Here is a 25,964-nt window from a genome sequence, read left to right on the forward strand (position 1 = left end):
GGTGAACAACTCTATATTTCAAATTATGAAAGTACATGCGAGTACCACCGTCATATCGCCAGCGTACGTACATACGGTACGTACAGTATCCGACAAGGCAACTTCGAGGTTACCGACCCAAAAAGTATCTGTTGGCGGTAAGGAGGCTGAAGTTGCGCGAAACCCAGATGTCGCAACAGGACCTGATGTCATGAGTGACATCAAAACAAAAAATAATGCCATGTACGGTTAGGACGTCACTTTCTGGGTCGTCAACGTCAGCAACAACATCAGGAATTGCGGCGAACCACCACTGGGTGTGGAACGAATGAATGCGGGGCTCACAGTGAGACTGTAGCAAGCAGAGGATGCTTTAAACGTCCTGCCCCAGAAACTCAAGAAGATAATGCCGCAACAAAGAGTTTGACGCCAATTTCCAACCCACCGCGTACTTCATTTAACGCTCGCCTACATCTTTTTCGGTGGCCATGTCTGCGACTCGTCCCCGACAAACCGGGGGCCTATGATGCCGTGAAACGAACTGTCCTGTCAGATTGTTTCTCGTCGGAGCCTCGGGGTAGTCGTGACGTTCACAACCGGGCGCGCCACACGCAAGCATCGGCCGCTCGTAGTGCGTCGTTCCTCGGGGCCCAGTGAAGCTGCGCCTTCGAAAGGAGGCGCTCATTCCGAGCTGTTGGCAGCGCACATCTGGACGCCCGCTTGATTGGCCCGGTCCGCCGCCCGGCTCATCGGGGATCTGCCGGATTTCTGACGCCATAATCCTCTTAGCCCAGACTTTCTCTCACCTGAGCTCGAGGCGACGCCGGGCCGACCTCCTTTGTTTCTTCCGAGCTGCAGGGGGCGTTAGAAATGAATGACGAGCATGACCGAGCGACTACAGTCGTCCTCCCTCTTCTCTCCTTCGATTATTGCCCCTCCAGCGTACTTAATCTTGTGGTTGTTTTCGTCTTCATCTGCACGGTCTCGATTTATATTTGTTTTCTTTCCATCTATCTGTCACGCTTGCTCGTTCGTACAGGTTGTCAGCAGGCTACAGGGAAATAAACACCTTCACCGAATCAAACGCGTTCCTCTCCTTCTGAGTGAAGTAAAACATTAACGGTGCTCACCACTTCTTTGCTCTTATTTTCTTGTCTTTACTGTCTCTGGCATTCCATTTTTGGCGGCTTTTTAGCATTACACCGTGTTCAGTAGCCTAGTGGCCGATGTATATGACACTCTTTCTGTCAAAGAATGCGGGTAACGAATTCCATCTCACGTAAAATATGCCTTCTTTACAATCTCAATTTACCTGCGTTTAAATATTTTTGTATACATTAAAAAAACTTATCTTTCACGCGAGACAGTGGCAATTCTCGGGGAAGAACAAAAAAAAAAAAAACGTGCGCAGTGAGGAAGTAGGTAAAAAAAGAAATGAACGTCGCGCACTTGGCTTTTGCAAGCCCCAACTGTGTCAAATGATAAAGCTCTCAAAGCGCACCTTGTTAGAATTCAGCTTCTGAGCTGCGTGTCGGAGTTGACGGCGAGACAGATACGGCACAGAAATCCGCTTGGTAGTGAGTCCCCGTTTTTAAATGTGGAACATACCGAAGTAAATACGTCGGACTTTTTTATAATGGATATTGGCGTGCGTTTTAAGTGCAATGCACTTCTTAAGCGACCCTGAACCTGCGTCCACCGGCGATGTCCGCGCACGTGGAGATGGGCGCGCGCAGCCTGGCCGCTGACATGGCACATACCCACGTGGGGGATTGGCCAGGAATCTCCTCGTCTTCCTTGGCAACGGGGGGAGATGGGCGCGCGCTGCCTGGCCGCTGACATGGCACATACCCACGTGGGGGATTGGCCAAGAATCGGGCGTGAGAAGGGCTAATGCACCCGCTTAAAGGAGTACTGACACGAAATTTCAAAGCTGAGATCCGCTCTAGCAATCAAGTACAACGACAACACAAATAGGTGTCTGTGAATAAATGCATCTTTCTTTCTTTGTAGTTGTGTGTGTGTGTGTGATCTCTCTTTCGCGAACATTACCGAACCGCGCAAATTCAACTCGTGCATTCACACTTTCACATTCTTCCCCTCGGGGAAATGCGGGGAATTTTTTCGGCGATTGTGTCTTGTTAGAGGGTTATCGTGATGACGTATGCCATTTGTCGCTGAACTCTCTGCTTAATAATTTGGTCGTGTTTTGCTGATATGATAGACAATTCATAACGGTTGTTAAGCGGGTGTTTGGGCGCTTTATTTTGTACTCCTTTAATTCAATGAATCAAACGTGTTGATTAGACAATTCAGATTAGATTAGAGAATTCAGGCAATTAGATTAATCCAGTCGCATCTTCGCGTTTCGTTTCCACCTTAAATGCGGCTGTTGTAGCCATGGAAATGTGTGATAATTTTATATACATATTGTCTCAACAAAGGTAGTGCCCTATTTGTTTACATCTGATCCTTTTATATTTGTTCTTGCGTGCCAAAAATTACCCGATTTAAATTTTCGCTACGGGCTATGCATACTGTATCGTTATTGATTTCACTTTTTTCCTTTCTTTCCTCTGAAATTCAAGGATACACATATAAAAGCAAAACGGCGAGAGCACTCAGAAAGAAAGACGCACACGTTTCTTCCGACAAAATCTCTCGTTATCTCGACGAAGCAGCCGCTCTCCTAATCCAGATGAACTGAAATGGGGCGTTGCAGAATTAGCGCTTCCGCCCACACGTGGATTCGCACCTAGTTTCCCATTCGCCTGCTTTGAGGACGCTGCCGATGACGCTCAGCAGTGCTCAGGGAAGCCACTGGAATGCTCGTGTTGCACCCATTGTTTTCATATGGTGGTGTTCGGAAAGAAGGGGGAAGGGGGGGAGGAGGCCGAAACTCCTGCTGTCGACCGCACATTGCCTAATGCTCGACCGCATGTCATGCTGATTTGTACAGTGGAATTTTCCCTCGATGTTATAAACCGCGCTGTCACGTTTTAAACTTAAGGGATATTCTGTTCTATTCTTCCAACAGGGTACTTTTGACGTAGTGTCGAATTGGGAAACTATGTAATAATCACATCTCTCACAATTCTGACTGCGATATAAATAAACTGCGTTGCAGGTAGACGCTTGGAACTGAGATATACCTTTGAAGTTGTGTGCGGCAGGTACAGCACGGCAATTCTGCGACCAATGGTTTAGATCGAAGGGCCAAAGTAGCCCAGTCATGATGCCCCAACATACGATTTTCTATTTATATGGCTGCAGACGACGAAGTCCTTCAGATAGCGTACTGATCGTCGGGTTTTTCCCATCTATAAGAAGTTTAAGGAGCACATTTTCTCCCGGTTGCTCTCCCGGAGACGGAATGATCGGGCTGGCGGTCGAGGAGTAGAAGGACGGAAAAAGTTAACGACGGCTCAAATCAAGAATATGAAGTTCAAATTGGTTACACTTACGGTGATGCCGGCGATGAAGGTAATGATGAGGATTTTGAAGGCTTCCGCTTTAAATAGATTAGTTGTAAAGTGCCATACAGTCAGCGTGAGTCATTTAGGTGTTCCAAGTGCTTTTTTTTAAACTAAGGCTCATATTTCTCTTCAAATTCTGCACTCATACTAATTATGGTTGTGATGGCCCACTCAGCGCGCCTCTTTCATTCTTTTCTCCCACCATGGCTGTCTGTAATCACCTGTTGATAATGTCCACTGAGGGCCGGTTAAAGCTAATTTATTACCTGTAGAACCTACGCTTCAGGAAGAAGGACGATCCTTGCAATTATGGCTGGATGTATGCTTTGGCATTCTATTACCATGGGTTCAATGATGCTACAAATGGGTCCAGCTGGTGTGGATACAAAATTGTACTGAACCTGAGAGTTAAGATCCCCGACAAATTGTGCGTACAGGTTTTTAGATCTGGAAGTCACCAGGGGTCGTGATGTCACATGTTCCAGTTACAGCACAAATCATAAAATATCTCTCCGGGCGTACTAAGCTGGAGAAACGCGGAATTGTGTTGAAAAAGCGAAATACAAAGATAAACTTTTGCAACATTGTTTGTGCTCAGCGATTCCACTCTATGCCTTGTGTGTGGGCCTTGCATATGCCTCACGAGACTATAGATCTAGTATCTCGGGGAAAATATGATTGCAATTAACCGTTACGTGGGCGTTATGCTTTTACCCTCCCTGAGAATCACTCTCCTGGAGATATTAAAAATTGATGCATTATGTCAACGAGCACTTGCGAGCTACGTTACCTCCCGTGTTGGTGTACAAGGACAACGACCCTTGTCCTTGTACGTTTCAATATAGCAATTCAATATAACAATGTGTGAAATTCCCTCTGAACCTCTGCCACAGCATACATGTGTCTTGTCCTGTTGCGAGCATATCCTCATATCGCCCATGTACTGAGGTAGCAGTCCAAAACAAGAACGCACTGCCTTCGTGCTGTGTTACAAAATTTGATTGATTGATTGATTGATTGTAGGGTTTAACGCGCCGACGCAACGCAGGCGATGAGGCGCGCCGAAGTGGAGGGCTCCGGATTAATTTTGACCACCTGGGGCCTTTAACGTGCGCCGAAATCTCGTACACACGGGCGTTTTTGTTTTTCGCCTCCATCAAAAAAAGCGGCCGCTGTGGCCGGGAATCGAACCCGCGACTTTGTGCTCAGCAGCACAACGCCTTAGCCACTGAGCCACCGCGGTGGTATGTTGAAAAATTTATTTCCGAATTCTTCGCTTGCCCGCTTGTAGAACTCATCCGTCTTTTTCGTTTCCATCCTTTCCGTATACCTCACCACCTCTGTTTCCATCCCTTCTTTAACGTTTCTGATAGTTCATTTGAACCTCCAATTTAGTACTTTTTTGTCAGATTTCTAGTTTTTTCCTCCACTGAGCGTCGACGTCTTCAAGGTGCGGGAGCATGCGCACCATTTTATCTTATCTTTACCGCTTAGGTTTTCAAGCTGTGCCTAAAAAGGTATTTTACTGTCCACTTACTTGACAGCAAAAAGGTCCCGTGAATGTCACTTTCACACTGTGCTGTCTCATTAGCGACTATACCATAAATTCTAAGGAATAGGCGCTTACAGTGAAAACACAGTGACAGAGGAACAGCAGCGCCACCGCAGTGTGTCACGTTGCTCGCTGTTCTCGAACAGGCCGAGCGGAGATGAGCAGCCCTGTTAGCAGTTCAGTGAAGAGGCCACGATCTTAAAAGATTTCCCCTGAACTGATCGAATAACACTGTCCATTTACTTCTAGACCTATATTGATTCGCTCTCGCGCGAACGGCCAGCCTCCTGGGAGAGCGCCCTTCGCTGCAGAGTGGCCACCCTGGATAGGTAGATGTTGGTGCTGGGTTGTCATCAGTTGGGAGCGTAATCGCAGGGAAGCGAATCCGAAACCGGTAACCAGCAACAAAAAGCGTCGGTCTTTGAAGCGTTGCTATTGTTTGCCACAGTGGAGACAGTGCAAGAACCACGAATTGGTGTCAAAGCAATCTTTATGATCCGGCCAGCTCTTGATTGCTGTCGTGATGTGGGCTGAATGGCGTGCTCCTTGGAAGCCTGACTGACTTCTACTGTACGACAAGATCGATAGCCAGACTTCTCGGCTAATCACTGAAATCAGTGTTCGGACGCTTCTCTCTTTGTATCTCCCACCTCACAAGAGACATAATAATCATTGAGACAGCCATCGATCCGCTGTACGGGCCGACCATCAATGATTTTTTGCAATCTCGCTCTGTTGGCTAGATCCAAAGAGGCTTGCACTTAGTTCTAGTTCATAATGAGATTTTTCAATAACGCAGCAGGGAATAGACGGTGTACGGACAGAAAACGCGAGATGAGCGCTCATCTTGTGTTTCCTGTCCGTCCTCCGTCTTTTCCCTGTTGAGCTATTGGAAGGTCTCATTATGCATGTATGAACAAACTAACCCTGCTCGTCGTTCTGCTGCAGCTTAGTCTAGTTAGTTGTGCAGAGAATGGTGCTGGTTCCTGTTTGATAGTTTTGGTTGTGTATAGTGGTGTTTATACCTGATTATTCTGTTTCATTAGTTCGCGTTTTTGTTAACGTAGAGACGTGCAGGTTAAACTTATTTGTGTTCTTCCTTGATTGTAACTAGGTATTCTGATTGAATTTTACTTATCCGTGTTATAAATGTTGTTTTGCTGCAAATTCAGGGCTCTGTCTGAATCGCTTTGCTGCTACCATCGAAACCTGAGCAGGAAACACCAACTACTTCTGGCGCCGGTTGTAGGAGCAGAATTCGTTGTCGTGCGAATACACCCCCAACCCGTGAAAATTATTGTCTTCTTCGACAGGGGTTTTATTTAAAAAAGAACTAGTGCTAAAAACCGGGACGCATGCTCCCACGCGTTTGGGCAATAGTGTCTCCAAAGACACGTCCCCGGATCTCACGATTACCACAGGAAACGTCAAGGCTATGTGGTCTCACACGGGGGAAACCGTGGGAAGCGACCACTTTATCCTTGCCACCACAATACATGAAAATATATACGCTGCCCCGCTAGGTGCAGCCAAGTTAGCAGACTGGCCGAAATCTCACAAAGGAAGCAAGCCAGTCTTGACGGTGCACCCACCCAGCCCTTCACGCTAAAGGAATGGTCCACCCAAATTCATCATCATCATCATCACCACCACCAGCCTGTCTACACCCACGGCAAGGCAAAGGCCTCTCCCATTAATCTCCAATTACCCCGGTCCTGGGCTAACTGCGACCAATTTATCCCCGCAAACTTCTTGATCTCATCTGCCCATCTAACTTCTGCCACCCCCTGCAGCGCTTGCCTTCTCTAGGGATCCACTCTGTTATCCTTAATGACAAACGGTTATCTTGCCTGCGCATTACATGCCCTGCCCACGTCCATTTATTCTTCTTGATTTCTACTAATATGTCCCCAACACGCGTTTGTTCCCTGACCCACTCCGCTCTCTTCTTGTCCCTTAATGTTACACCTATCATCTTTCGCTCCATTAAAAGGGGCATTCGATAATGTCAGCCACACAGCCATACTCAAACAGCTAAACAGCCTAAACGGCCTAAACGGCCTAAACGGCCTAAACGACCTACACCTACGTTCGAGACTTCCTTGACGGCCGATGAGCTATTCTCAAGGTGGGTGACCTGAAATCAGATCCCGTTTCCCTCGTCAACAAGGGCACACCCCAGGATGCCGTCCTGTCCCCCTTGCTATTTAACATAGCCTTCAGTGGTCTCCCTCCGCTCCTGGCTGCCTTACCAGACATACGCCATGGATTATATGCGGACGATATTACCATATGGGCCATTCATGGATAATGTAGGGGACATGGAGAACAACCTGCAACAGGTGGTTGACATAGTCATTCAATATGCACGTCACTGTGGCCTAGAATGCTCACCGCAGAAATCGGAGCTGCTGATCATCTCAGCAAGGAAGAAACTCTCTCCTGGGTCGCCAACCATCTCCCTACACATGGATGGCCATGTAATTGTTCCGACTCCACAGGGCAGAATTTTGGGCATGCTTTTCCAAGCGGATCGCTCGAGCATCCAACTGCTCAACAGACTTAAGAACAAGCAAGTATCCCACATGATCCGCATGATTGGTACCAAGACGAGGGGTATGCGGGAGGAGGATTTACTCAGGCTGGTTCAAGCCTTCTTCGTGTCTAGGGTCACTTACTCCTGAAATTCGAAACAGCGCAAAAAGACGGGACAAGGAAACGACCACACAAGGCGCTTGTCCCGACAAGGCGCTTGTCCCGACACAAGGCGCTTGTCCTTGTCCCGTCTTTTTGCGCTGTTTCGAATTTAAGTATGCACCACCAACTAGCGTAAACCACCGTTCTAACGCAGTTCACTTACTCCTTCCCCTACGCCATACTCTCCAAGACCGAAAAGGACAAGGTGGAAGCCCTGATACGCAAGGAGTACAAACTAGCATTAGGACTACCTGTTACCACTTCAACGGAGAAACTCTTGCGGTTGGGAGTCCACAATACCTTAGATGAACTATTGGAAGCCCAGCATTTGAGCCAACTCTTACGCCTCAGCTCTACCCCTACCGGTAGAGCCATTTTGTCTCAACTGCACCTCTGCGCTCTCCTCTGCAACACCCGCAGGTGGATGCTACTCAGCTTCCCAATGAGGTTCGCAAGTTCATTGATGTGTCCCCACTGCCACGCAACATGCATCCGACACATCACGAGTCTCGTAGGGGAGCCAGAGCGAAAGCTATTCTTAATCAACGCGGCCGAAACTCTGCCACTGTTTATACACACGCCGCTTCATACCCCGGGCGAAGAGCTATGACCGCTGTGGTTTCCACTACGGAAGGCTTCATTACATGCGCATCAATTCCCACCATCCACTCTCTGCAGGCGGAGGAAGCGGCCATCTCCCTAGCCCTTGCACAAACTTCTGCGGAAATAATAATCACAGACATGCAAAAGGAATGTAGAACCTTCTCCAGCGGTTGCATACCACGACCTTCCAGAACAATTCTTCTCCAGAATCCTCCTCGACATCCCGTAAGGATTATTTGGGCTCCAGCCCACTCCGCCGTGTCTGGCAACGAAGCTGCCCACCAGCGTGCCCGAGAGGTGACCCACCGGGCAAGCCAGAAGTTCGGCGAGCAGTGGCAGGTCTGCCTCCTTTTGCCGTTCCACGAAATTACTCAGCATTACTGTCTGGAACGAACACTATATCCTCCTGCGCACAAAAGCCTCACCAAAGAACAAGAGCGCCACCCCCGATACATTCAAAGAAACACATTTCCCCACCCCACTAGAGCCCGCATTGTGGCCCCCACCCTGTACTCTTCGCAATGCCGCTTCTGCGGGGCTCTGGGCACCCTCTACCATATCATGTGGGGGTTGTGATAAGAACCCCCACCTCCCCCCCTGCCTTTCCCCTCCTCTGAGCACTGGGAGAGAGCACTGTCCAGTTCGGACCCTGAAGGCCACCTTTGGCTGGTACAGCGAGCCCAAGAAGCCGGACGGACTCAAGGAGTCCTGGAATGAGGACTCTTCCCCAGGGCTAACAACTTTAGATACACGTTTATTCCTCCTCCTCCTGGAATTGTTACACTTTGTTGCAAACACATAGTGAAATTATAATACGTTGCTGGCTTGCGTATCTAGAGAGATCAGTTGCTAGTCGCACTAGGTAAGTATCATTTGGGTGCCTCACTTACAACATAACTTTGGATTGTTATTCTCCCTTGGCTCACAGTCAGGCTTGTCAGGAATAGAACTAAGGAAACGGGCAAGCCAGCGGGAGACAGGAGCACGTCAGGAAGCGGATGAAGCTGAGAGACAGGAACTACTTGCCCAAGCAAAGGTGGAAAAGCAGAAGCAATATCAACAGGAGACAGCACAAACAGAATTCGAAACAAAGGACATTAGACAAAGTGGTTAGCCTCACAGCGAGAAGAGAGAACACGGTAAGCGGAGCTGGAGTTCACGCAAAACTAGAGCTTCCGCGCGTAGAAAATGAAGCTTTCTCAACCGCAAACCACAGCCTTAGAGAGGAAACCAGCTGCTTGTCCCTGAACCCAAGCAAGCTTTCGTTTTGTTCGAAGAGAAAATGACAATCTCCACGCGTACATACCACTACAGTTTGAAGGAATCGCACTCAGTTAAAATTGGGCGGAAGATAAGTGGTCTACTGCATTGAGCACACTCTTAAGTGGCGAGGTCTTGAGTGTCTTTGGGAGGCTCTTCCCGGGAGACGCGGAAAATTGCTCCATGGTCAAGGCTGCGTTGCTGAAAAGTTTCAGATTGACCGCCGACGGTTTTCGGGACGAGTTTAGGACCAACGTTCTTGCTTATGGCGAGACCGCGACTCAATGCGCGGTTTGAATTAGTCACTGCTTTAGTCATTGGACAGGAGTTTGAGATGAAGCGTGAGACTGCGGTGCTTCTTGCGGCTATTAATCAATTAATAGTTTCTTAGTAACTGCCACCCGAACTTGTCTCGGTAGTAGAAAGAAAAGAAATCTGGAACCTTGGTTCAAATGCTTGAGTAAGACTACCAGTTTCTTTCTTTTTTGAAGCTCAAGGAAGCGCCAATTTGGCGAAGGCGAAAAAAAGAACTGAAGAAAGCGAAGGAAACAGCGAAACTGGCAAAAGAGGGTTCATCTAGAAAACCGCTCGTAAATTATATTGGTGTAGCGAACTAGGACACTGCCAGCAATTGCTGCAGATGCTTTACAACTTTCAATCTACAAAGACGTTTCAAATGCATACAAACTGAGCATGAGAGAACAACATCTTTTGTCTTTGAATAGAGGATTAGCATTCGTTCTCCTGCCAATACACGCCAACCAGATGACACCGGAGTTTGAACCCCCGAATAAGTAATTTTAGGTTCAACTCCGAAATTTTCAACAAAAGCTGTATAGCTTTTCTTGTAACCGGCTGGTCAACCTCAAGTGGTGGTTCAGTTTTTTCTTTGCGTGCCGGAATTTACTCCACCCTGGGGACGTCCCCTCAACTGGTCGACTAAAAGACATTGTTATTTTGGGGTGCGGCTCAAAAGTTTTCAAATCACGTACAGTTGTACATCTGACGGTGCCGGTCAACAATAGTGTGGTCTTGCTCTAAAGTGCAGGAAACTGAGAGCGCTCGATACAAATTATGGTGGAATCTGCGCAAACCTTCGGTGTGAACATGCCTTCTTGGGCAAAGGAAGACGCAAAGTCTGCTATGAACCAGTGGCACATGCACACTGCAACGACCTCCTGGAGGCTGACTAAAAAATTCAGTATTTGTCTCACTTCAAAATAACTGGCAAGAACATGGTATATAATGATATGGGCAAGCTTTGAAACTTCCAACAATATTGCAGGATTGAGCTAAGGGCTGTGACCGCGGGTGAATCCTCCACATCAGATCCTCCAGATCAGAATCCTCCACCTCCCGTGCTCTTCACTGTGCTGTCAAAGACAGTCTCTCTCTCTCTCTCTCTCTCTCTCTCTCTCTCTCTCTCTCTCTCTCTCTCTCTCTCTCTCTCTCTCTCTCTCTCTCTCTCTCTCTCTCTCTCTCTCTCTCTCTCTCTCTCTCTCTCTCTCTCTCTCACACACACACACACACACACGTACACACGCACGCACGCACGCACCATATTCTATGAACACAGCCAGGTCGCGAATTCATGTAGGAGCGTCTTAAGGTACGCCGGCGCTGGCGACTCCACGCGCGCTGAAGGAGACAGCACGGCGCGAGTTCGGCCAGTCCTCGGGCGCGGGAAGTGGTCTCGCGGTGAGTTGTCTGAAATTAACCGGCTGGCTTGACACGGAAGTCCGGCGGCTGACAGCTGGCGGCAGCGATGCTTGCCCGCTGCAGCCAGATCGATGAAGGCGCCCACCGACGGTCGGTTGCTGAGTAAGCGAGGCGTGCCCTCGCGGCGAAGGGCTCAGGTCAAGCGTTCGCTGGGCACGGCGCGGACGCACTTGCATCCTCAGTTTCTCTTTGTGTCCGCGCCTACCTCAACTTAAGTAGAGTGGCCGCCCTCTGCTGCTGCTTCCATCCGTACACCTAACTCTCCCTTCGCGAGGGTGGCACTGGATGTCGCGGCAAGGCAATGTGTCGTCTGGGCTAGTTGGTGTGATAATCCAAAGGCAAGCTCTGCTGCGATAAAATTATTGCTGAAGAAAATAAAAAAAATAATAAAAAAAATAAATCGACCTCCTGCAGTAACTGGTTGTGCAAAATGGCCGGAAGAATTGTAAGAATTGCGAGAATAAAATGCCAAGGATGAAAAACCACTTACTTTTCTAGCCTGCGCATTCAGGGACACAAATAGAGATAGTTGCTTGCATGCCAGCATCTAGGTTAGTTGAGAACTCACTCACTCACTCACTCACTCACTCACTCACTCACTCACTCACTCACTCACTCACTCACTCACTCACTCACTCACTCACTCACTCACTCACTCACTCACTCACTCACTCACTCACTCACTCACTCGCTCGCTCGCTCGCTCGCTCGCTCACTCACTCACTCACTCACTCACTCACTCACTCACTCACTCACTCACTCACTCACTCACTCACTCACTCACTCACTCACTCACTTTTTAATTTTCCTTCCTTCCTTATTTTTCTTTGGGAAAGGGTAGGAAACGCAAGTACGGTGTTAGCAGTCGGTTCACAGGGCTCGGCGGCCACTAAATAAGTGGTTAACTGACTCACTAACTAGCCTAATAACTTTAACTATGAAAGTTTTTAAGCAATTAGTTTCGAGCACAAGCGGTAGCCGAGACATCCCTTAGGGCTACCCTCCACAGGCGTTATCCAGCAGTGAACCACGGCAGACATTTTCGCTGTGCCATTCATGCGCAACTCAAGCTCTGCTTGGCAGTACACGTGCCCGCCGAATGAGCCTACACTTTTTTCTTAGGTTGTTCTCAAACGTTTTGGAGAACCTGAGATTGGTTAAAGCTTATTTCGTGTTTGAAAGTGTAATATCACCGCCCATTATTATTTTCGTACTGACGACAACAGATCTTGAGTTTCTGGATGCCGATAAAAAAAAAAATTGGTTTCTCCCAAGTTTGCTGAACTCCCGAATACAGCGAGATCGTCGCTCTTGAAATAAAAATGTGCACCGAAATATATACATCAAAGCGAAGTTAATAAACTCTGCTCATATTTGGCCTTCTATGAATATTGTAATAAATCTAAAGACCACATTCTCACGAATTTTACCACGCAAGTTTCCAAGGAAGGAGTTTTTATAGTTAGCTGGAGAAGACTGAAGACTTCATTTGCGCTGTAAGTAGCTCCCTGTAACTTTCATGCACATAGAATGTAACATTCCCTTTTTTACGTGCGCCAGAATGCAGATATTTTCCCATTTGTGCGGGTGCGTAAAAACCCCTTTAATGGCAATTTCATCGGCCAATTTTTTCCTCTCACTTTAGCGTGATATTTAGCCACTGGTATGTGGCTTATAATAAAGCGGTTTTGCATTTCTAGAGTTACTTGTTCGGCACTGATTCGACATTTAACTGCCTCCTAAGCAAATGAAACTACATGTGTAGCACTACAGGCCCGAGTAGCAGCGCCATTTCACACAGCATGCTAGTACGGGACGCAATTTTTTGCTTGAGAGATCGCGTGCTCGGCGCTCCCTCTGTTCATAAAACGCAATCTAGGCAAGCGCCACCGCTTTGCTTCGTTTATCAATGGTCACTCTTATTACGTGTTCAGCCACTGAAGGCATCTAGGGGGACATTTTGATAACAAAATCAGGAAGAAAATAATGTTTCGTTATGTGACGAAGATCACAAAGCATCAGTGGCGTATTTGATTGCTGGATCACGTTGTAAACGCAAAAGGAAGAGAGACACTGACGCACCCTTCTGAATAATTTTTCTTCTCGGCTTGGCTTAGTTAGAAGCGAGACTTTAGTACGCGCCCCGCAAAATGTTGGCCCGGCGTGTCCGGCACAGAATAACTGGCCAGGAAATTGCCCCTTGTTCACCAAAGCCCAAAGGTGCAGTGAAGGCAGATTTAATAGGCCAGTGCGCTCGCAGCGGCTTCTGTGTACCGGTACGGTTAGAGCTCACTCACTACTCGTACGGCTGAACTGTTTCCAATGTTGGCGTCATAATTTTGCTCGCCTTTAGATAGTCACGGCTGGAAACTGCGGATTTTCCGGAGCCATCTGCGGGATGCCTATCTGTTGGCCTATTACCATGTCATACCACGCTGCCACCTCTAATTTTACCGTTGTCCTCTCGTAAAAGGCGAGAGTTTGACGGAAGTAGTTCGTAACATCGCAGCCCCAGCCAATATAGCTACGCTCGGAGCTCAATATCCCAAACTTGACGAAATGACGTCGCCATTCCTCCACTCAGATATTCTTTTTTTCTTTTCCATCGTGAGGTGGTAACATGGCAGAGCGTCGTCATGTAAGACCAGCTGCGTAGGAAGAAGGCGCAACGTCAGCAGCCATGCACTATAAATGTCGGAAGCAGCGTGTTTATCGTCGACCCCGCGAGACAGTCAACACAACAACAACAAAAAGGAGCGACCCTGTGCGCGAAAATGACATCGAACAAGTAGGCCCTGCAGACACCTTTCAGGGACGCCGCCGGCGTCCACGGCTCGCACCGGGCGAAAAAGCAGCGCGCAGATACGGCAACCGCTTTGTCCGTGTTCTCGCCGGATCCGCTGAGGCGTGCAATAGCTTGTCCCGCGCCGTTACGTGTGCAGTACGTGCGGTGTTCCGCGCTGTGTGTTCTGCCAGCGTGCGGAGGCGAAAACCGGTGGCGGCCGCCTTTTTGTGCCGCTTCCCGATGCCGTCCGGCCAAGCGCGCGCAGCTGAGGCCTGCCGCGCGACACGTCCGCGCAGTGGAGGCGGGCTGATCGATGCCTGTCCGAGAGCCCCGTGTAGTGCCGCTCGTAAAGCGCCCCGAGGATGGCACGAAAGTCCTCAGCGTTTTGTTTTTTTAGACGTTTAGTGGGAGCCAGGCGCAGCACCTGCAGCAATCCGCGCGCCCCACGGGCGGCAGGCTATCGCCGCCTAAAGTGGATCTTACGCTCTGCACTCTTATTTCACTTGCCTCGTCGCTCTGTCCCCGCTTTTCGTATGCCCGTGAGTGGAATATGGGCTGTTTTCACCCCTGCCACTTCCCCGGCGGCCGTTTCCTCTTTTTTTTTTTCCGGTCTCTTTTTTTTTTTTGGCGCTCTTTGTTTTCGTATTTAATCTCGCGATAGACAGGTAGAGCCAACAAATGTCTCGTTTTTCCTCGCACGGACGGGCACTTTTTAAATAAATAACGTTCGCCCCGGACACTGACTGCGTGGCTGAAGCGGACGTGATCGGATTTGCGAGGAACTGTCTCGCTTCGAGGCGTACTTTTCCCGCGCTCATATCGCGCAGAGGTAGTGTATGCAGCCCCGCAGGTACAGCGCAGGAGTTTAGCTCTCATTCCATTTGTATAGCGCGAGCTGTGGATGTTGAATAAGTTAACGTAATTTGTAGGGTCTGAATAGCGGAAAGGGTAAAAGAGAGATTGCTTCCACCATTTCGTGATAAAAATAGAGGCGGGACATTTCTCTTTCGGTGATACCGCGTTGACCTTCGCGCTTCGTCTGCTATAAAACAGTCGAAATTTTGTGAGTTGATAAGCCGCATATTTTGCCTCGTCTAAGCTGATAATCACTACCTGTGCAAGAGTAAAAAAAGAGGGTCATGCCAAACGTCCCAGCCGTAAAGTCGACCGTCACGGATTTGGTCAGTAAAAAATGCCAGTTATCGTCGCATGGGCCACAATGCTCTCTCAAAGTTTTTTTGTCCAAAAGAATTTCGTTATTTTTGTAGCCGCCCTTTTATCTCCAGGGTTTAAAGCAAAGTTACCGCTGTCAAAAAATTCACAAAAAATCACTTCTTTTTCAATCACCATTTTTTCGTGGACATCATGTTGAGGCACTGGGCTGCTCTTTGCGCATTTTTAAAATTATTTTTTGCTTTTTTTGCGGTCATTACGCCATTTAGAAAATACACGATGTTGAGCATTTTCAAACTTTTTTAGCAAATACAAGCACATTCTCGCAGCCAATGAAGCAATTGTTTCTGTATTTCACCATTGTGGACAAATGGTAAAAAATATATTGACACTGAAAAAAGAAGAAATGTGCGAGAAAACATTTCCCAAATTGAAAAAGATCTCCTTTCTGGCCCATATTCACCTCAAAATTGCGCACTGTTGTGCTCGTAGTAAAAATATCAAATACAAGGAATTCGCTAGTACAAATGATCGGAGTTTATTTCAGAAAGTTTAATCAAATTTTTTTTTTGTTTTGGCACAGAAAAAAATTTTGAATTTGTTCACCAACACTACTTCAACAAATTGTTCCACAGAGCGTTTTTTTCTGCACGCATGCGCCTGCCTGCATGAAAGACGCACGATCCAGCGGGTTCGCGCTGCAAGAATACATTTACTGCAATGGTATTTCGTAGCGTGAAAACGGGAAAAGGGGATAATTCGCGTGCTGCTGGGAAAAGTGCAACATGGAGCCTGCGCTGGTGCGCCCATTCTATGAGCACGTGTACACCGAACGGCTGGCAGTACACAGACGTGCATGTGACATTCTTGTTTTTACGTGTGGAAATTAGTTCCTTTGTTTTCTTAGTTAGTTTTCTAGTTTTTTCCCTACATGTTGCTTGTAGCTGCTGCTGATTCACTCAGTGCCAATGTTAGGTTGTCATTTAGCTTATCCGCACTGACCTCGTTCTGCTCGTTCAGGAGCGCGGATTTGTTTTGAAGACTTATTTCAAACTCCTGCGATCTGGCTCTGACTGACTCCATGCGGGGTTTCTTTGTTTTCTCGAGTTTCCTTCTTTCTCTTTTGAGATTAATCCTCAGCTTGCATGTAACCATACTATGATCGCTGCTCCGTATCTTACTTAGCACATCTACGTCTTGCACGATACCTGGGCTGTGATTTAAAATAAAGTGAATTTCATTTTTTGTTGTACCTTTGGGACATTTATATATGCAGTTCCTATTTTTCGTTTGAAGAAGAATGTGTTCGTCCATCTCAGGTTATTTCTCTCTGCAAATCCCACCAGCGTATCTCCTCGACTGTTGCGATTGTGTATTCCGAAGTTTCCCAGTGACCTCTCTCCCATTTTGCTTCTTACCGACCTATGCGTTAGAATCTCCCATCACAACCGTGAACTGCGTTGTTGCCTTCTTCATTGCTGCTTCGACGTCCTCGTAGAAGCAGTCAACGGCTTCGCCGTCATAGTGGTTGTTGGTGTTGAGGCCTGTACTATCTTTAACCTGCATCGCTTGTTTAACTGGATCCCAACAGCCGTGGCTCTATCGCTAATGCTGAAAAAGCGCTCCACGTTTCCTGCTATTTCTGTGTGGATCAAACATCCCTCCCCGTGTTTTTTTTTTCTTCTCTTGGGTCCACTGTAGCAAATAATATACCCACTAGGAATTCCAGGAAGACTTGTCCTGTCCGAACTTCGCTTAGCCCTATAATATCCCACTTAATGTCCGAGAGCTCCTCGGGTAGTACAGCTAAGCTTCCCTCGCTAGACAGGGTGCGTGCGTTGGATGTTGCCAGGGTCAAGTTCCATTGGTGGCCTTTCCGGACCCAGAGATTCTTAGCACCCTCTGCTGTATCGCTGTTCTGGCCGCCACCTTGAACAGGTGCTCTACAGCTGCTGGGGACTCAGGGCCGAGAGTAGTGGTCAGCCACAATGGTCTACCCGAGTGGTCAGCCATGGGAGGTGACGGACTGGAATGAGCGCTGTTTATGTCCCTAGGAGCCTTCCTAGCATGGTTGAACCTTTCTAGTGTAGCCCCTTAGATTTCCGGGATGATGGTTACTTCCGGACCAGGCAGCTGTCCGTACCTGCATGGGTTGGGCACAGAGAGCCAGGCGAGAAAGAGCGAGAGAGTGAGGGAAGTTTCCCGCGGACGACGTGGCCGCGCACGCATGCAGTGATATTGAGCCAGCATTTGTCGGTTTTGCCTTTTAAGTTTTTGTACGCGCGGTTCTGAAGAAATAAACTGAGACGCTGGCTTACTGATGAGATCCACCGACGTCTGGCCGTGTTAACGGTAAGCCACTGCCATGCTGAAGTGTATAGCTACGAAAAAAAAAATGGGTAGTTTGAAGCTCAGCTGGCCAAAAAGGCCGCTGAGTAGTATTAGAGTCCTTCCTGGCCTGATTATACTATTTTAAACCACGGAAAAACGATGACATACGGACAAAAGATGACAAAGCTCCTTCTTGATGCACTACATTCGCAACCGTTCGTAACACAAATCGCGTACAGTGCGAGACGCCTTTGTTTTTCTTATTTTTGCATGTGTGTGCGTGCGTTAGTCTGAGAGTATTCACAGTTGGGAGAGACAGGGAGAGAAACACCTTTTTTCCCCCATAAAGCCAGGAGGGGAAGGAGAAAATGTATTTGACTAGAGATCGACCCGGGTATAGAAATCTCCCCCCCCCCTCCTTCTCTGCCCCTTTGTAACTCCTGATCTTGGAAAAAAGGTACCACTTATATAAGGCCTTCTTATTACTTGAGATGCCACTACACCTAAAGAAGCCTGCATAGCTCAACGATCGGTAGGAACTTGAGCATTTCAGGGTACACTGTAGCCATTTGTAGGCTCCGTCACAGCTAGCATTACGGCATTGTGATCGAAGTCTGCAGTGGTATGCTAGGCAGCTCGCGTTCCGCCTGGTCATCCACCGTTCATATCCGCGGCATTCGATCCATCGCCCGGCGTGCGAGGCGCGTCGGAAGGAGCGAGACATGCAGACATCGAGCGAGACCGTAATCTAAGTACAAGACCCTGGTGGGCTCGCGGAGACGCGGACGTTTCGCGTGGCGTGTGCCGCTTCTTTCAGCCTGATCACGTTGCCGGTTGGCTGCGGAGGAGCTTGCATCAAATCACCCGGCCCGGCCGAACGGTGGGCTCGGATCGCGGATCCCTTCCGCGGCGCTGACAGTCGGCTGTTCCATTCTCGCATGCGCGGGAATGAAAACTCGTTTCTGGCCGAAAGGAATGCCGCCGCTCGGAGTCTCCGCGCATCGTTTGGCTTTCGTGCATGGTTGATGAGAGCCCCGCGCGCCCTTCGCCGGAACATGTCGTGCCACGTCCCCGGAGATGGTCGGATAGCTGTGCCAGTGTTTTTATTGCTGCTGCACGTGCTTGTACAGCCTTTTTTGAGTCCCCACACACACCCTAAAATGCAAACTAAAGACATTCCAGACTGCCATTGTTTTAACAAACCAGCTAGCACTCAACGCGTTGAAACCTGTAAGCGTAGAAGATAACCATGGAAACAGCAAGGTCATTGCAGTCGTGGCTAATTGGTGGGGTTATTACCCGAAATTTAGGAAGTTAAAAATCGTAGAAATTTATAACCTAAAATATTGAAAAATTAAACCTAGTTCCATCTAGTGTGAAATCTATTGAAAAAGCGGAGCTGTGGTTTTATTGTGTCGGCTCGAACGTCAACGGGCCCTCACCCGGCAATGGCTGTGCCGTCGCGCACAGATTCTACGGTTCCGGCAAAAAAAATCGGCAGCTAAAAAACGTCAGCGGCTCCCTCTCCTCTCCCTCCCCCCTGGTTGGAGGGAGAAGATTCCGCCCCTGCGAGACCCCTGCGCCCTCTATTGGTGGCTATGGGAACCGTTTTCTGCGAGGCCGGGGATTTATTGATTGAATTGATTGATTGATTGCTAATGGTATCCTCTTTGTAACGGGGTAATGACGTGTCGTCTTACCAAAGAAACCAATATATCGATGTTTTATACTCTTCGTTTAATTCTAGCGCTGCTCTTAAGACAGCCTCAAAATACTTTTTTCTCCTTTTCGTCTCCTTTTCATTTCATCTCCTTTCATCTCCTTTTTCATCTCCTTTTAGTCGCCTCGGCAGCCCCGAAGTTAACTCCCTCTGTGGTACCCTTAAATCTCAGGGCTTCTGGAAGCGGATATTTCCCTCCTGTAGATTTGGATGGATAAACTCACATTCCAACATGTGCCTCACAGTTTCTGTTTCTTTTCCGCAGACCACGCATACCCAATTATTTTGTGCATATTTCCCCACAAAGCTCTTAGTTCTCAAGCTGGTGGCGAGACCACTGCGCCCTCTATCGGTGGGTCTGAGAACCTGCTCCTACCCCTGCGTTACGCACGACCTACAGCAGACTTACGAAAAGGCTCGAACTACAACAGCTCCGCTGTTAAAAACTGTGTGTAAGCAGTTCCAGTAATTTTAATAATAACGTTATGTAAAATGGTATTGCGCAAATAAAAGGCATTTGTAGCCAACCATAAGCATAAAAAAGACACAACGTTTAACCAATGACGGATAGTCCTACGCTGAACCTAAGTAACCATGTACACGCCCATTCTGTGAACGGGTCCGCAAACTACCCACACGCCCTCTATGACCTCCTAATCGCCCCTTTAGGTCCCTTGGCTCACGCACTCCCAACCCTGATATTTACATTATGTGTGCCGTTTGCTTTCCATTACCCAAATATGTTGATGGACGCATAGAAATGCTCTCAATTACACATTTGTAGAAGAATGATATCTAATTGTTTATTAGCGCTGTAAAAAATAAGAGGGACAGCCAACCCTGCATCATTTTCTTTCTTCCTTGTTGACGTACACAGGCGGAGAACGAAGCCAAAAATAGCCGGAGGGGGCGATGGAGCCTCACACGGCTTCCAAATTTCCACCATTACGGTGAACGATAGGTTTGCGTTAGGTCGAGTGGTGAAGCCGCATAGCCTGCTTTCACTAAGAGGGGATTGTAACGTATTTCAGAGACAGCAGAAATGGTCAATCAATTCCCTCTTGCATAATCGAGAACGCCCGTCTCTCACCTGCTCCCCCCCCCCCCCCTTGCAGGCGCGTGCACATCACCAAGGCCACGTACCACCAGCTGGACGGGAAGTTCGAGACCGAGCCCGGCAATGGGCAGCAGCGGGACCAGTACCTGGCCGAGCGCCAGGTCGAGACGTTTCTCATCGCTCCGCAGAAGGTGAGGGGAGGGCGGGATTTTCGAACGCCAGAGCCCCTGAACGGGCCGAGAAACAATGTAAGCACACCGGGTTTTAGCTAAGGCTCCACTGTCCAGTTGCCGAGGAGGAGGAGGAGGAGGAAAATCTTTATTAAAACAACAGGTGCAGTTGTTAGGGCACCCGCCCAGTGGAGGGGATCCCTAGTCCGGGATCCCCTGGCTGCGGCTGGCTGCGCGGGCCAGTTGCCGAGGGGATGCATTTTTTTTTAATCAGGCGTCAACGAAAACAGATAGAGGACACCCAGAACCTTTTCAAATATTAAATAGTGATGCACTCGAAAATTTTGTCAGTTCATTTCTGTAACATTTTTATTTCTATGTATTATTTTTTTTCTGGTTTCTCAAAATTCTCTACGACCAATTATCTCCATTTACGCTATTATAACGATTAAATGGGCTACTTCCGCGAATTCTTCATTTTTGTGCAAATGCAGGGCGTTACACGGCACTGGCTGTGGGGGTACTCGGCAAAGAATGCTACAGCCGCCCATCATGGGGGCAAATGCAGCCGATCGTGCGCTCGTTAGCATTCAGCGTACGCTTGGGACGAAGTTGTCAAGTTCTCGACCCAGCCCCTGGACCAAAGTTGCATCATACGGAGAAGGAACGGAATCCCCAACAACTTCATTACACAGACGATAACGTCCTCCAAGGCCTCACTGAATTCAACTGAAAGTGGCTCAGGTTTCATAGGGGTAGTGCTCCGCGATATCGAGCACAGTATCGTCATCTGTATAAGCCACTATCGTAACTCGGTGGACATGAACTTTGACGTGTGACTTCCTGACACATAATTGCAGTGCATTGCGGCAAGCATTAGTTTGTATTGTAAGATAAGCAGTGTCACAATTAGGAAACAGTAAATATTTTAAAACCACGTCTTATTCCAGGAGCCATGAAGAGAAAACAAAAGTTTGTTTTATTCGAAAGATTAGGTGTTTCATAGTACCCTAAGCGCTTTCCCGGAAGCAAATGATGCTTTATTCACTGAGAAATAAGGCAATTTAAGCCAAAATTTTAAATCTCCCGCTAAATTGCACATCTCGTGACGTGAAAAATGGCGTCATACGAGCCGGTCCATTAAACAGATACTTAGTATGTCGACTCCATATAGCACCCACACGCGGGAATCAAACAGGAACCGGAACTCGTGCCGAAACCGAGACGGCGGCCATTTTAAAAATACTAGTAAAACCTAGTCCCGCAGCCCTAGTCATGGAATCGCCTGATCCGGAGAACAAAACTCTCGCCGAGAAGCTCGGGCTTGCATTTAACAACCTCACACCACTTGAACGCTCAATGCTTCTAAGTGCACGAGCGGCAGGAGTTGTGGGATACGCGGATGGACCGGAAAGCGACCATTCCGCGATAGCCACAACAGACGAACTCGCCCAGCCGTCGGCACCGCTGCCTCGTCAGCCCCGTCGCGACGGACGAATACAGACTGGTACGTATGTGCCGTATTTTTATTATGGTTAATAATAGTTCAATTACAGTAGCAGTATCGCTTATGCCAGTTGGCCGGTGTCGTGTATGGAAAGCCGTTCGCGCGAGCTCTCTGCTCCGACCAGAAAGATACGAGCGTCAGTGCGCGGGGTGTACGGCATTTTTCCCCCAAGGTCAGAGCGCTTTGACGGCGATTTGACGAAGTCGGCTACGAGCGCCAGCATGTCCCAGGAGTGAGCTAACGTAAGGGTCCCTGCCGTAATCACTTCCTCGGAAATGAGGCGAGCACACTCGTACTTCCTTTAGCTCTCTTTCTTCTCCGTTTGCAAAGTTCACAAAACGTAGCCACTTGCTTCGCCGAGGTTCGTCGTTGGGCAGCACATGAAAGGAGATCTCCTCACCGGCGGGGATGTCGCACTCCCTCGACGATTTGCCCGTACTACATGGGCATTTCAAAACGCAGCAACGAAATTTCATTGTAAAGTACTCGAACAAACTGAAGTTTTCAGTGGTTGTAAACTGGAAACGAGCTCCTAACAACAGCAGCAAGCCAACACCATTCCGAAACTGCGACGACTGTCACTATCTCGTCGCTGCTTGCTGTTCCTTACTCCCCTCGTTTCTATTTTTACCTTTGCTGGTTGGCAATATGACGGCAAACCTCCTGTGAAGGGATTACGATACCAAGCAAGGTCGCGGCTGTGCGTGCTGAGACGGTTCGTTGGCCCCGAAGAGCCTCGAACCCGAAAATTCGTCTGCGCGACGGTGGCGACGGCGAGATGTCGAGTTCGGCTGGCGGTAGTTTCGTACGCATTGGCATACACGCTTGCGTTTTTATTCGGAACTTCAACCGTTTACTCCATCGTTCTTAGTGTCATAAAAGGAATGTGCAGTATGTTTAACGGGCATATAGCTCACTATGCAAACTGGTAAGCCCTGCCTAACTTGCGTTTGCTTTTGCCGGCCTCCGCCAATCGCAGAGCATTCTCGTGTGACATCATAGGTTCTGTTGCGGGAAATGAGCTGGTGGGCCGCATGGTCATTCCGGTTTTTCCTAATTATGTAGCTTATTTGAGCGAAGTTTGTGTTAAAAGGGGTGTCAGTATGGTTCTAACGAGGCAATCTTTCGAATGAACCAAACTTGTGTTTTCTCTTCATGGCTCCTTTAAGACTGATTAGTGATGAACTATTCTGAATATGTTGAAGGACTTTAAAAGTACTAGTAGCCTGCAAAAACGCCAACATAGTTTTAATTCACAAGAATTGAGATAACAAAGATCTTAAGACCTACAGACCCATGGGCCTTCTGTCGGTTGTATACAAGCTGTTTACCAAGATAGTAGTTAGCCGCATAACCGCCAGCCTAGACTTCCAACAACCCAGGGAACAGGCTGGGTTCAGAAAAGGATACTCTACAATGGATCACATCCATGTCATGAACCAAGTAATAGAAAAATGCGCAGAGTATATTAAACCACTTTACATGATATTTATAGACTATGAAAAAGCGTTCGATTCAGTAAGCACCACCGCAGTGATGGACGCCTTAAAGTACCAAGGAATAGGGAAGACTACGTACGACTCCTAGACGACATATATGAGGAATGCACCGGCAGAATTACACTTCACAAGCAAAGTGATAAATTCCTGATCTGAAGGGGAGTGCGACAAGGAGATAGCATCTCACCAAAATTGTTCACAGCATGTCTGGAGAGTGTATTCAGGAGGCTTGACTGGGAAAACTTAGGCTTACGGATAAACGGCGAATACGTGAGCCATTTAAGGTTTGCAGAAGACATAGTCTTGCTCAATGAATCCGCAGAGACTCTCCAAAACATGATTAAGGAACTAAAATCAGAGAGCTTCGCTGCGGGGCTAAAGATAAACATGAATAAAACTAAAGTGATGATAAATAAACATGTTGAGCGCGCCTTTTTTAGACTATAAGACGAAACACTAGAACAAGTACAAGAATATAAGTACCTTGGCCAGATGGTCAGTGCGGACCCAAACCACGAGAAAGAAATCAGACGCAGAATAGGACTGGGATGGGGGGTGCATTCGGCAAGCGCTCGCAAATTGCCCATATCCCTAAAAAGAAAGTTATACAACGAATGCGTCCTGCCAGTGATTGACATACGGGCGGGAAACTTGGCGACTTACTAAACAATTAGAAAGCAAGCTTAGGTACGCTCAACGTGCCATGGAGAAAATAATGTTAGCAGTAACGCTCAGGGACAGAAAACGAGCTACCTGGATTAGGGAGCAAACTCGGATAGATGATATCATAGTTCAGGTTAAGAAAAGAAATGGACTTGTGCTGGCCTCGTGGTACGACGAACGGACAACAGGTGGGCCACGAGGACAACAGAATGGACACCGCGAGACGAGACTAGAAGAAGAGGAAGGCCATTAACTCGATGGAGAGATGAAATAAGAAAATTCGGAGACAAGGAATGGACACGGGCAGCGCAGGACAGAAAACGGGTGGAGGTCAGTGGGGGAGGCCTTCGTCCTGCAGTGAACCCAAATAGGGTGTTGATGATGATGATGATGAGGGATGTTTTCGATTGGGAAATACGTACTTCCAAACTGTTGTTGTCGCCACCTCTCAAAAGGGGAAGCTTTGTTCCGTGGGTGAACTTGCTGCTCTTGGTCCCTATTGCAACGCACCGCTTGCGTGCTAGATTTGAGCTCAACGTGCTAACCACCCGATGTTCGACGTGCCCCCGAGGGCGTGAAGAATAATGGTTATAGAGGTGCTTAAATTATTCTTTATTCTTTCATCGCGAATTAATAAAAGATTTATTTCGTGTCTCATACGCATGAACCCCATGAAGTCAGGAAAGCATGGCTTTGAAATCAAGCAAAAGAACGAATTGCCTTCATGGTTTCTTTAGTTACCAACTAATGATGAGGTTGCATGCTGATTTTAAGCCACTCGCAACAAAGGTAACGAGGGCTCACGATGGAAACTCCGACCTTTTCACTGCCAGCTTGAAAGTATTTGTGCATTCAGTTTTTTTTTTCGTAATATGACCTAATGAAATCGCCCACCTTCATTGTCGAGCAGTGTATACTCGTTCCAATTGGCATTGGACAACTGTTGTTTTCAATTGAATCCTACGTAATGGATTTCCTTTAGCTTTTACGTCCTTTAGAGTGGTAATGTCTTCTACCAGGGTGAATACACATTCCACACTGTTCAAAAGCAATAAAAGATCAATACGTAAAATACGGTTCTTATGAAGTTCAAGTGCGTATGCTCCAGCGTATCTTGCCCCGGTCCCTTAATATTCTTCTGGAGGCTTTACGAAACCACACTTTTTAATGCTTTCAGCGCGCTCTGGTGAACTGCACGGCTTTGCTCAACGTTCGTTTTACTAGTGAAAATAGCTTCACGATAACAGGCTAATTTTCGTGACGTATGTATATTACCTCCTTGCTGCATAGCGTCACGATAGCAATGGCTTGAAGCCCCGCTGCTCCCTTCGTTTTGGTACTTCCTTGTCTCTGAACCAACAGTGTGCAAACCCTTGTGCACATCCCTACGGGGTTAGTGAGCCCAAGTTTTGCAACCTTGGCGGTGACGTCGGGCTGACGCAGAAGGAGACCTCCGAGGAGAGCCCGCAGACGGTGCGCGAGAACGGCAACCGTCACCGGTCCACCTCCAAGATGTACAAGCACGTCGAGTGCTGGGGCGCCGACAAGCCATTCGCCAACATCTCCGAAACCACTCTGGCCAAGAACGTCGGCCTAACGGTACGTGCTCGAATTCGTTACTTTTATATGTCATACTTCATAATCTTAATGCAAAGCGTCGTTTCTGTACCGCCGCTTGAATTTTTAACCTAAAAATTTGTCCTTTTAAACACCACTGTCGTGTCCTCCGACAGCTGTCACTGCTATCACGGTTCATGCACGCGAATATTGCTT

At 47.9% G+C, this 25,964-nt stretch overlaps 1 protein-coding gene across 1 annotated transcript in view; it reads left to right on the forward strand.

Annotated features, from left to right (window-relative positions):
• Ac76e (adenylate cyclase type 2 Ac76E) overlaps positions 1-25,964 on the forward strand; it is a 597,242-nt gene that overhangs the window by 513,186 nt on the left and 58,092 nt on the right. The window contains exons 9-10 of the mRNA XM_077687138.1: positions 20,411-20,543; positions 25,635-25,790. Coding sequence (XP_077543264.1) covers positions 20,411-20,543; positions 25,635-25,790 — 289 coding nt within the window. The remainder of the gene's footprint in view (positions 1-20,410; positions 20,544-25,634; positions 25,791-25,964) is intronic.

The sequence above is a fragment of the Haemaphysalis longicornis genome, unplaced genomic scaffold (assembly GCF_048455015.1).
Source record: "Haemaphysalis longicornis isolate Haplotype H1 unplaced genomic scaffold, Haemaphysalis longicornis Haplotype H1 scaffold_1, whole genome shotgun sequence".
In the NCBI taxonomy this organism is placed as follows: Eukaryota; Metazoa; Arthropoda; class Arachnida; order Ixodida; family Ixodidae; genus Haemaphysalis; species Haemaphysalis longicornis.